Raw genomic sequence first — 12,511 nt, 5'->3', positions numbered from 1 at the left:
ATTTTGTGTTGGGAGCCAAAAAAACCCACAGCCCCAACCAGTGGAGTTCCTCAAGCCCATCTGTAGCATGTTGAGGAGATAATCAGCTGCAGGGTGCACCAGAGCTTCCAGACAGAGCTCCTTTAAGCCGTAGGCACAGGGTGTTTTTTTCATTCTGTTGCTGATTCTGTGGAACTTTTAAAGGCTTTTTATATTTTATGTTTTTATATTGGTGTCTGTTTCATTACTTATTTTATATCCTACCTCTAATTGAAGACATAGGACTTGACAGGACTCAGAGCTGCAAAAACCAGCCTGGAAGCAATAAAACCAATATTTTTATTTCACTGATTAACACTTCCATTGTTTCACTTCTATACCAACTTGGCAGTTGTCTTACATGGTGTATATGTATATGCTAAATCCAAGTCTCTGCCCCTGAGAGCTTCTACTGTAAAGGCAACACGTGAGCAGTTCAGTGAGCAAGAAGGGCTTTGCTGTCAAGCCCTGCTTCTGCAAAGAGGCCATAAACCTTCATTCTGTAGAGAGGGCATTGAGATTTTGACAGCCTATCTTTGGGACACAAAGGGAGGAAGCTTTCTTCTGTTCCTAGCCCACAAATAATACCAGTTTCCCGTGAACTAGAAAAACATGTTTACTTTCTATTTTATTCAAATTTTCCTTGGGGAAAAAAAAAAAAGCCAACAGTACCTTCACCCCCACGTGGTGTGTGGTGGTACCACAATTATATTACAAACTATTTTTTTAACTGGCTTTCTGCCCATAGCTAGTCTGAGGCTTATGAAAACCCTGAACTTCACAAATTATGGCCATTCCCACCTAGAGATCATTGGACTTTTTGGTTCAATTTGGGATGGAAGAATAATTTTAGACTTAAACATATTCCTGAGAGAATAAAGTATTTTACACTCAGGAAAACATATTTAAAAGGCAAAATAAATGAAAGGACGGCATGGAAATAATGATTGCTAGGATCAGGATGACAGAGGGGCACCCTAATCATTATTGTTGCATGCCCCGGCCAAAAAGCAGAGGTGTGACCTAAGTGCCTCCCTCCCTGAGAGGCAGGCCTTGGGCCATTTAATATATCAGATGGTTTCGTTCTTTTCTTTAGAATTCCCCAGGAATGATACTTAAGAAATTACATATAATATAACTGATACTGACCTATAAAGCTTCTTGCCTATGTTCATAGATTGAATTAATTGATTTCCGGACCGCTCATATTTGGGGGAGTGTCACAAATCTACCTGTCTTACTTCAATTCTAAAATTGTATTTAGGTCTCTGATCCACTGGAAAGGTATACAAAATCACATGTAGCCAAACCGTTCCACCACTGAATATGCTAAAGGTATGTCATTCCAGCAGATGACAGCATTATATTTTGTGCAAAATAGTCACTTCAGATATGTCTTTCTTATAGACATTTTCATATAAATAACCATTACCTGTTGCTAAATCCAGCTGATCTTTGTCAGTTTGCTTTGCTATCTGGGGATTTGCTAGCACAAATGAAGCAAACGTTAAGGGGCAGTGCCCGCTTCTCATGGGAAATAGTGCATCCTCAGATACTCAGCTAGGGATGAAGGATGCTGCCCAGGACCAAACGACAATTTAAGGCAGCATTCTAATGATCTGGAATTAATGCCTGAATGCTGAGGGGCAGGTGAATTTTTCTTCTAGTATATCCAGTATCTTACAATGCAGGGTGTCACATTTCACACTATAAAAAGGTCTTTTCTGGGTAATGTGACTGTGAGAGCCTGTTAGTATTTGTATAGATGCAGGTGTGAACCTATGTCTGCTCTCCTAAGCCTGAGTATTGGGCTCAGAGCCTCAGCATCTGCAGTCATGGCTATTCCAATGTATTCTTGCAGGCAGATGATATAGCATCTCTTATTAATATTATTTGATATGTCCCATTAAAAGGACTTCTTTCTACTTATTTATCATTTTGCCAAACTTGACCCAATTAAGCTGAAATTGGTTTTGCTTTTAGCTAGTTCTTTTTCATTTGAGCCAAAAAAGATTTCTTCTTTCCCCCCAAAATGGAAAATATTGTTTTGTCAGTGTAACGGAAGTCTTCCAACTTTGTTTTTTAAATGCCCAGGAATCTGTATGCTCTGGAGTAGGGTTGCTCACCTTTGTGGCAGGAGTTTCCCTTTTGTCCTCTTTGTGGAAATCTGACTGGATTTAGCAAATTTATAAATCTTTGGGGAAAAAAAGTGCCTATTCTCAAGTACTCAGTGCAGGCTTTTCTAAAGTTTGCCAGCTAAAATTTCCAAGGACTCCCTTCCCCAGGAACATAGTAAGGCTCCTCACAGGAGCCCAATGGGGCTATCCACATGCCAACTGCAAAGAGTAACTAGACATGTTGCAGCCACAGGGCTATGTGGACTCATGGACGTTTCCACTGCAAAGCTCAAGGGGAAGGCTCAGCCAGTGCTGCATGCAAGAGCAGGAGGCCCTTCCTTCTCCTGTGCTCCCGGCGGATGCACCTGGGACCCAGGTGGCCCTGCAGAGGAAGCAACTTGACCTAAATGTAGAGGAAAGAAGAGGGAAGAGGAGGAAAGAAAAGAGAAGGGAATAAATCAGTGCACAATGACATTAATGCAGGAGAGGGGAGAGGAATAGTAACTGGGAGGTGAAAGGAGAAGATGGAGGGTGATTAAGTAAGGGAGAGTTGGAAGTCAATGAGAAAAACACAGGGAACAGGAAGATGTTTGGCTGGGTGGGAGGCACAGAGGGAAGAGGTCCTCTTGCCTGCTCCCTGGCTGGATGAGAAGGTGAAGGAAGGAAGGGGAGATGGGTTTCCTTTGGAGAAAGAATGTGCTGTTAGGAGGAGGCAGAGTGGGGAAAAGAGCAGAGAGAGAATCCTGGGGGAAAAAAACCCACAAAATCGAGATCCAGAAGGAGGGCTTAGAATGCTGAGACAGGGAGCCTGGGACAAGGAGCTGGGGCAGCCTGGCTGGGTAGGAAGGGCACTGAGAAAGTGGGCATGAAGCTGGTGTGTTGGGGAGAGTGGAGGAGAACAGGGAGACTGAGACTAGATAGCTGGTCCTGCTTAAGTGAGGACAGTGAGGAAATCAGGTGGGTTTCGGAAACGTTAGTGAGCCTCCCCGAGCAAGAGAAAAGGGGGCAGCATGCGAGGAGGGGAAGAGAAGACAGGGAGATACTGGGAGTTGAACATTGAACTTGGAAGGTAACTGATGCGAAGCAACCAACCATACGGTGAGAAAACAGAGGATTGGACCATGGGGGTAGGTGAGCAATGAGACTGGAGAAAGAATAAAGAACAGTTGGATAGGAGACGGGACTGGAAGGAGATCCAGTTGCAGGGAGCTCCATGAGGATGTAGGCAGAAAGCCTTGCAGTAGCTGGGTAAGGATTCCACCGAGAAGCCAGAAAGAAAATCCTTCTGGCAGTCCAGCCTCAGAGCAGGGTGCTCTCAGGGTGCTCTCAGGGCCCTGACACCAGTGAAGGAAATTACAAGAGCCTCCCCATACTCAAACTGCTACTGCAAACTCTCAGAGCTCCTGCGGCAAACATCTGTGCGCTGGCTCTGAGGGTGTCCATGTGATGCTCCTTTAGGGAGTGTGGTGTGGGAGGGAGGAGCACTACAAAACCATGCACAGAGACACATTCTTAAAAATGTATTCTGTGGACTAAAAGCCAAGCTCTAAAACATGAAGAAATTCCAATGGCAGTAGCGTATAAGGCTTCGTTCAGCCCTGTTGGCGTGATGAGATGTTACACCATATGCTACTCAGACTATACTTGCCATTATTATCTGTGACTGCCTCTGGGGAATTGCAAACCCAAGACCAAGCTAGCCTACAGCTTGTGCTGTGCTCTGCAAGGTGTGAGTTCACATTTCTGGTGCAAGGGTGGCTAAACTGCACCCTGAAGTGGCCACGGGTTATCCCACACTCCTGCCTTCACATTACCTGGAGTCCTGCTGGGAAGCAGCCTTCAGCTGACTCTGGCAGAAGATACATGGTGTTGCTAAAATCCTATTGAGATGTACAGTGGCGGACACAGGTGAAGTGTGTACATGCACACCTGAGCATGTCCATCTACTGCAAGAAGGGAAGGAAAAGCACGTTTGCCACGTTCATATTCCTACGCCCAGGAAAGGATTGTATGTATGCATGCAGCAGAGCTGAGGGTGCGCACACATATAATACACAATTAGGTTTTGGAGGAGAAAACATCAAGGAAAAGTCCTTCGCACTTAAAATGCACAAAGTTTGTGATGATCCCTAGGCTTTATAAGAGCTGTTCCACAGCCTTCTGTTGCTCTTGGAAATACTGTCTCCTGCACAAATAAGCTTTAGAGAGTTTCATGTTTATCCTAGAAATGAAATGATCTTTTAAAGCCATTGAGTGCTTCAGGAAGAGAACCAAAACCTTGAAACTGCTTCAGTCTTCTGTGGCAAGGCAACTTGATGAGCTGAGGACAGGTCTGCTTATTAATACGGGTTTCCATGAATGTTTCTTCTGGAGGTGAATATCAGCTATAATCGTTTGTGCTGGACATTTGCATTAGCTATTTTCAATTTTACAGACAGACAGGGTCTGCATGTGCATCTGTCATTGAAAATCAGGTTCCATGGGGGCATATCCTTGTGTGCACCTCTATTCCTCTTCAGCCTTTTGGTTCCTCACTTTGTTGTTCACAGTAGCATAGCCCTGTGGCAAACACAGATAATGCTTACTAAGAAAAGTAATAAGTATAAGGTATTTAATGTATTTCTAGCCTTCTTGAATGTGTTGTAGCTGTGAATACAAGGCAAAAAGCAACACCATATGACCATGCTACTTTGGGAACGGTCTCTAAACTGCAGTTAAAATAGTTTCAAGATATTTATGCAGTTCATAAGTCACGTGAATAGAGGTTTATCACAATCAGTAGGAATGCTGGATTTTCATATCACACATTCGCTGCTTAGGATGATTAGCAGGAAATTTAATTTGCACTAATTAGCCTTAGGGGAGCAAGAAATTAACTCGATGGGTAAATTTCACGTTTTACTATATACCCTACGAACATGGAAAAATTTGCGTTAAAGCCTGAGTTGAGTCCTATGCTGATACACTGGACTTCAGTTTTTCTAAATTAAATTAAAAGACTGTAGAAAGCTAATATATGCGTGGTGCGTGGGTGGGATTTTTTAGGAGCTAGAGTCGTAGAATAGTCATTCAACGTATTCATTGAATTGTCAGCCACTTCCAGAGGGTGTGGTATGTTTTTGTGCATTAAATTACATTAATATCTAATATTACAGCAAAAGCTTTAACAAGTCCTAATTTTCTATATTTGTATATTACCATTATATAATGTGCGTTATGACTGCACATGCAATATTCCACACTGTGATGCACAGAGCAGAAACAGTTTTCACAGAACTACTGTGAAAACGCCATACTTTTTAATTTGCAACACCCACTTGCAAATACATTTTTAGGGTCAGGAGCCTTTGTTCATATGCTGGCAAAATTCCTATGAAAATAATTTTTTTAGAAATTACTCTCAAAAGTCTACAGCAAATGGGGGAGGCATGAGTCACTGCATAGTCCTAATAGACAAATAAGAATTAGGAACTAATAAATTCTAATCTTGCCTGTTGATGGGGACTTTTCTATCTCATTCTTCCAAAACACAGTTTAGATCACTTGGTTTTTCCCTCTGTAAAATGGAGGCAATTTTTGTGTATCCACCACTCAGAATTACTGTGGATTGATTAATGCATGCAAAGCAATGAGTCATTCGGTATGGAAGTATCGGTCTATTATAAACTGAAGTGTTCTGTCATACCAGGCTTGTGGTTGCATCCAAATTTATCTGTAAAAAAGGAGATGGAAAACATCAGTTGCATACAAGATAATTGCCTTTGATGTCAGTGCTTCTGCTAGTTTGTGCATCTGAAATACACCCAGAAGCTCACTATTACTATTAGGTATTTGGAATTAGACCTTGTAGTGCTTACCTGAAACTGCTATTGAAGTGAGAGGTGTGGCTTCACTGAGAGTTTTGGCTGAGTAAATATTGCAGAATTGGGTACCTTGAGTCCATAGTTTGGCGTTTAAGTGGTGCATATAAGCTAGTTGAGGCATCTGCTCAGACTTTCTAGCCTATGACATAAGTACTTCTGGTCTAAAGAGAGATCTCAGCTAGACCTGTGGGTAGTCATATATTGTGTAGCATGTATCGTATTGCATTCTCAGATCCTTCTTCAGTCCCCAGGACTCTGATTTCTCAGCAGTAGCCCTCCTATTCAATCAAGCACACGTGTGCATGTGTATGTGTATGTGTGGGTGGGTATATATAAATACACACGTGCCCACACACAGACAAACATATATGTGTACACAACCCCCCTATATAAATGTGCTTTGCCTTTTTGGGTGTATGAGTGTATTTCTGTAAATGCTCACCACTTGTACATTTATGAGTAATATCCAACTTTCAGTCATAATTGACACCATGTGGCTTTCTGTATAATAATTACTTTGGGACAAAAAACCTTGCAGATGGTTTCAAGAGTGACTCTAACTCACCATCAATGTAAAAAGATTAAATAAGATGAGCCCACTCCCTCTGAATGGAGTAAGCCGTTTTCATTGATTTCAATGGGAGCAGGCGCAACTTCATTTCTACAGCAGACAGAGAACATGTATTATATTCATTAAATGAAAGTTTGATTTCATTGCGCTTAAAATTATTCATGTTCTGTTAGCAAATGGTTTGAGATTTTATAACCTAGAGCATTTGCTGAATTCTGCTTTGTATTTTCCTCACAGCAATTGGAAGGACCCTCATTCCTCGTTATTTTAGCACTGTCTTTGAAGGAGGTGTAACAGACCTGTATTACATTCTCAAGCACTCAAAAGAGTCATACCACAACTCATCCATCACAGTGGACTGTGATCAATGCACCATGGTCACTCAGCATGGAAAACCCATGTTTACCAAGGTAACAGGGAAGACTCAATAAAGCATGTTGTTGGTTTGGTTTTTTTGTTGTTTTTTTTTTCTTTTTCAGTGTATATAAGGGTGAAAAATATTGGCTGTTGCATTTTTCTGGTAGACTGAGATTATTTCTAATACTGAAAACCCTTGAAGCCATTTAATTACTATTTTCTATATTCATTACGTGACTGGAAAATTCTGTGGGCATCCTCTGCAATTCTCCCAGAAAGATTGCAAGAGAAGCGCATAATGCCAGGTTGCCAGAACCATCAGCTGTAGGTGAATTAAATTCAACCTGCCCATCTCCTTTTCTCTGGGCTTGATTTTAAAGCAACAATGAGATTTCACATTGCTGGTACCTACCATTTGGGATGGTATGCTTTACATTTGATACTTACCCAATCCAAGGACCATAAATCTTTAGGAAAATAGTGATTTAATACAGTAGGATGCCGGTCCAAAGGGCAGTGAAGTCAATGGAAGGAGTCAATTGATTTAAATGTGCTCTGGATCAGGCAGTTAGTGAATATTCAATATTTGTAATTGATAGTGAATTATCTTCGTGCATTGGCCACTTCTAGTCCTGTAATTAAACTGAGTGCCAGATATTTATAAAAAACAGTACCAAAAAGGTGGAAAATACTAATTAAAACACAAATTTTCTTATATTAAAAAAATCAGTAAACTGATTTTCAAAATTGAAATGTACCCTTTCATAAATTAACAGGAAATGATGATTTTCCATCTTGTACCTGTTCCTCCCTATGAATTTTAACCTTTGCATGGAGAAAAACACAAAAGGAGAAGGGGCAGCAGGAGGACATAACCCGTCCGTGTTGCCCGTGGCCTGCAGTGGAGTCAAAAAAGGCACCAGCTGTTGGCAGCATCATGACCAGGGCCCACATGGCGTGTGCTGTTTTAGCATATATGTGAGTCCCGTCCCATCCCTTCGCAGTGTCTTCCCTGACATCTTCATGGCCCTTGGAGTGGGGCTCAAAGAAGAGGGAGAGGAAGCCACTGGTGTGCGGAGCACTGGTGAGCTGGGAGGTGTGCGTTTAATGGTGTCGTTGTTCCAGCTCTCCCACTTCAGCCCCCTGTGACTTACATAAACACAAACAGAGAGAGATGCAAAGAGACCAGATATTCCTAGGTAGCACCTCTTTGCCACGAGGAGTTGTGCATGCTGGCCATGTGCAGAGGACGTGATGAGGGTATACAGTAGCTGCTGCTTTGCGTAGCTCCCTAAAATGATTTCTGTCATTTCCCTTTGTGTTAGCTTTAATGCAATAGCAAATAAAAGGGGTTTTTTGTTTAATCAGTAAACAAAACACGCTTTTCTTGATTCAATTAGTTTATTTTACTTATCATAAAAGCACATTACAGTGTTGTTACTTCGGAAGGGAGACTAGTATCCAGCAAGTCAAAGACAGGCTAGGAGCCAGGACGGGGCTGGGTGCACGCCTCGCGTGAGGGCGGCCACGGTCGCCTCCCGCCGCACCACCCTCTTGTGTGCGGTGAGAGCCTCCCTGAGCACCGCAGCCCTGGCAGCGCGCGGCCTGCTTCAGCCCTGTCGTTTCTGTTCCCCATCCCAATACAAACCTCTGTATCCTGGCAGTTCAGGTGGGGATGTGATTTGGATTCTAGGAGAAAAATTAGGGGGTGTTAATGGCTGTATGTTTAAAATCTGACTGTGTTAGTAAGAGCAAATTTGAAATAAAACACGGTAGTTGGTGGAATAAGGAAGAAGAGAATATATTACTCTCTGAGAAAGTTAGAGCCAAATGTTGTCTCAGCTGTGTGTGTGTAACTTCTAGCAGAGATACTGAGGGCACAGATCTTGTACCCCAAGGTGAACGTCTAACTCTCACAGCGTCGGTGGTGGAACAAAGCAGACCTCCTGTAATAAGCAGCACTCCAATGGACTGCGTAGCTCCTTAGATCATGTCTGAATTTGACCCAGTGAAGCTACCACGAAGAGCTTTTTTGATGCAAAAATACAAACTAACTATATTTGTTAATAGCTGTTTCAGTTTCACGACTTGTAAGCTACAAATTCACTGACTTCTAATATAACAGGCTGAAACAGTTCTCATCAAGTATTGAATCAGGAATCCACAGCTGCATTTCATTCATTTCGACATTTTCCTAGTTAGAGCAACTCACTGCATACTGCAGTGTTGGACGAATATATAAAATGGCATTTCCAATTATTTTTTTTCAAACAAATATGGCTAGAATATGCCTAACAGTAACAGTATGAATAGTCCAGCTTGTCTTTAGAGGGCAAGAGGTCCTTGTGAAGTGTCACACACTTTAAAATTGTTTTATCGAGGTATAAATAAATACTATAAAGAATTTAATACAGTTCAATGGCATGAATTAAATGTGGTAAAAGAAGAGACTGAAGCCCAAACTACCATGTTTGTTTACCTGGCAGATGCTTCATTTTTTTCTCCAGGTAAAGGAAAGCTTTAGAAATCCTCCTAAGTCTCTGTTTCCACTGTGTTTACCGACACTCCAACTTTATGTGTAGGCAAACTGTTTTTCTGCAGTTAGAGATGTTTATTTATATTTCCCGATAGATTGGCAGAGGCAAGCTTTGCCTTCACCACTGAGTAGTGAGCAACCCGTGTTCACACCGGTCTCTTCCTGCGCCCGACAGTGCGGCCATCAGCTGGATTTTATAGGTGAAGCCCTTGAAACTCAGTGATTTTAGTCCTTACGAGCAATCTTAGGCATTTCCCAGATGTGTACAAGCTTTAGGTTTCTTTTCAAGCACAGAGTCAGGTTTGAGAAATGGTCGTTAATAAAAAGGGAAGAGTTTTAAAAGATGCCCGGTGTTAGGAGAGTGAGACTCTCAGCAATAAGGCACAGGACCAAAGTTGGTTTTCATAGGTGCAAGCAGTTGAAATTCCTACAATTAATAAGTGCAGTGAAGGGGTTAAAAAGCTATTGGTTAGTTTGAGAAATGTTCTTTTTTAGTTTTTTCCTGGCCTAGTCTAGAGCAACCACGTGATATACTGAATGCCTGCCAGCCTCTTTCTTGTTGATCCTCCGGAGACCATCTGTGCTGGGGGCATTGATTAGAGTGTGTCTGCTGGGATTACATCTTTTCTGTTGCCATGCCAACTAATCAGCTGATTTTGGTTACCACAGAAACAAAATGTCAGAGCTCACAGTACGGTAACATGAATTCAGCACAACAGAAAATGTTTTCTTAATTGGAGACCCTTTTGATTTTTTGGATTCTATGTAAAAGGCAGCTTTAAAAAAAAATAAGAGGCCCATTTAAAATAAGAACTGCACCAATTTTATTGATTAAAAGCAATGCGTAAAATTCTGCTCTACATAAGGAAATTAAATTCCTTTGTAAGATGTATAAATTTTTACTACTGTGATATGAGGTATGTGTTTCAGTTTTTCTATTAAAATTTGTTAATGCCAGTACATAAAATAAATCTGTTAAGAGCTGTGGGGTTTTGAGCTTAACAGAAGAAACATTTGAGAAGCCACAGGTATTATTATAAAAAAATATTTTAAGCCTGAAATATTTTCATGTTAACTGCTCAGTAATCGGGATCTTTGGCCTCAACACAGTAACATTAATATAAAATGTTTTTCTTCTTGTATGAACCCTTAAGTGTGTGCATGTGTACCCCTGTGTAATTTCTTATCATAGTGCAACTGATGAGAAAATCAAAATCAGGGTCAAATGACAAAATAAGTCACATTAAAAATTTGAAGGCATCACTAAGGTATGTTGAAAAGGGCAGATGAGAACCTGTTGCAAGATTCTCCTTCATAGGTCTACAGTAATTTGTCTATATAGTATGTCTGTTTAAAATTACCTACGTGTTTTTGCAGAAACAGCCAGGAGGAAAAACTATGATGACGTTAAGTGAACTGTTAACCAGAAAAGCCACACATTGCCCAAGTGGGAACTAGCCAAGTCTGAGTTGGGGCTTGTAAAAAGGCTCAACAGACTCAACTGAATCTAGGATGGCTAGTTGTTCAATCAAATATTAGCTGTATTAAAAATACAGTTGCAGGAACCTTTTCTTTTGAAAGCCGTTACACCCTGTTTCCACCATATCTCTGGACACTGCACTTGCAAGTTTACTTTGAATAGGAGTTGTAAGTCTGAACATCCAATTTAAAGAAAAAGATCAACAACAGAGGGAGTTAATTTTCAGATCATGCATCATTTAAAGTACTCCAGTCAGGATACCATGCTGGGCATGTATTTTGCACCTTAAAGACCACCACAGCCACAGCATTTTTTCCACATACAGTTGTGGACAGTTGTTTAAAAGTCCCCAGTAATTTATTTTACTTTTCATTTCCAGATGGTACCCACTTACTGCAGTTATTCCTCCCATATTTTCTCTCCTTTCTCAGACAAGGCCCCTCACAAAGCTGCGTGAGCCACTTTCTGTGGAAGCAGCTCTGCTGTCCACGACTGCAACCTTGTCTCTGCCCCCCTGGCTCTCAAACCTGCTGTGGCAATGCAGCTCATACAGCCCGATGGCAGACACCCCATCTGGCTTTCCTTGGAAGGGCAGGGTTAATAAAAGTAGATAAGAAATGAAAAGTAAAAATGGGATAAAATGCCTGGAAAAGACAAGAACGCTTGGAAAAGACAAGAAGGAAAAAAATAGGAACAAAATCAGGTTTGGCCACAGGCATTCAGGGCTCTGTACTCCAACTGGACATGAAAGGAAGGTTTATATGCCAAGCTATTGTAAGGAAAGGGCAACATAAAACAGGTTTGGGAACGACTGGTTCAGCAGCTTGACATCAAGTGCGCACAGTTGCACCACAGCCACCTCCACTGCGAAGTTCGGTCATTAATTAGCAGTAGCGAACTGCGAGGGAAAGAGAATTGATGCAATAAATAAGATTTAGCGCACACAATATTCTATGTTTGTAAAATGCTATAAAATCTATAGTATTATAAGTTACTGTCTCTGCGGTAAGGCCTATGAAGTCATTTTCCCATATTCGTTTTTTCTCCCCAAGAGAAAAAAAACCAATTAATCTAGCAGAGATGAACAATAGAATGCTGCTCTGATATTTTTGAATGTTGTTTAATCGATGATACAATACCATTGCAAACAAAATTCCTGGGAATTTATTTCATGCATTTTATGTATTCTAGGTATGCACAGAAGGACGTCTTATCTTGGAGTTTACTTTTGATGATCTTATGAGAATAAAAACATGGCACTTTACTATTAGACAGTACAGAGAATTAGTCCCACGCAGCATTCTAGCCATGCATGTAAGTAATCCTTTTTTCACTTGACCTAATGCAAAGAGATGAGATTAGGTTTATGAAGAATTCCAGCAAATTTCACACCCAAGGCAATTAACTATAAATATTTTGTTTTGCCTGCAACCGCATCCATTTACAAGTTCTTTCATCGCTCCCTTGTTTCTCAGTGCTCTATTGTTGCCACTGTTGCTATGTTTTCATTTTGTTTTAGCACACAGTTTTCCTTTTAATCCCATTTAGTGGTCTGTATGATTTGGGCCC

The 12,511-nt window shown here is 41.1% G+C and overlaps 1 protein-coding gene across 9 annotated transcripts in view; it reads left to right on the top strand.

Moving 5' to 3' along the window:
• Nucleotides 1-12,511, top strand: part of LDB2 (LIM domain binding 2) — a 225,160-nt gene that overhangs the window by 164,046 nt on the left and 48,603 nt on the right. For all 9 annotated transcript variants that reach the window (XM_087737395.1, XM_087737394.1, XM_087737396.1 and 6 more), the window contains 2 exons: nucleotides 6,807-6,979; nucleotides 12,134-12,256. In XM_087737395.1, the coding sequence (XP_087593521.1) occupies nucleotides 6,807-6,979; nucleotides 12,134-12,256 (296 nt within the window). The remainder of the gene's footprint in view (nucleotides 1-6,806; nucleotides 6,980-12,133; nucleotides 12,257-12,511) is intronic.

This window comes from Nipponia nippon, unplaced genomic scaffold (assembly GCF_047370975.1).
Source record: "Nipponia nippon isolate SJK-2023a ecotype South Korea unplaced genomic scaffold, ASM4737097v1 scaffold_6, whole genome shotgun sequence".
Taxonomy (NCBI): domain Eukaryota; kingdom Metazoa; phylum Chordata; class Aves; order Pelecaniformes; family Threskiornithidae; genus Nipponia; species Nipponia nippon.
This window is presented reverse-complemented; position numbering and strand designations above follow the sequence as displayed.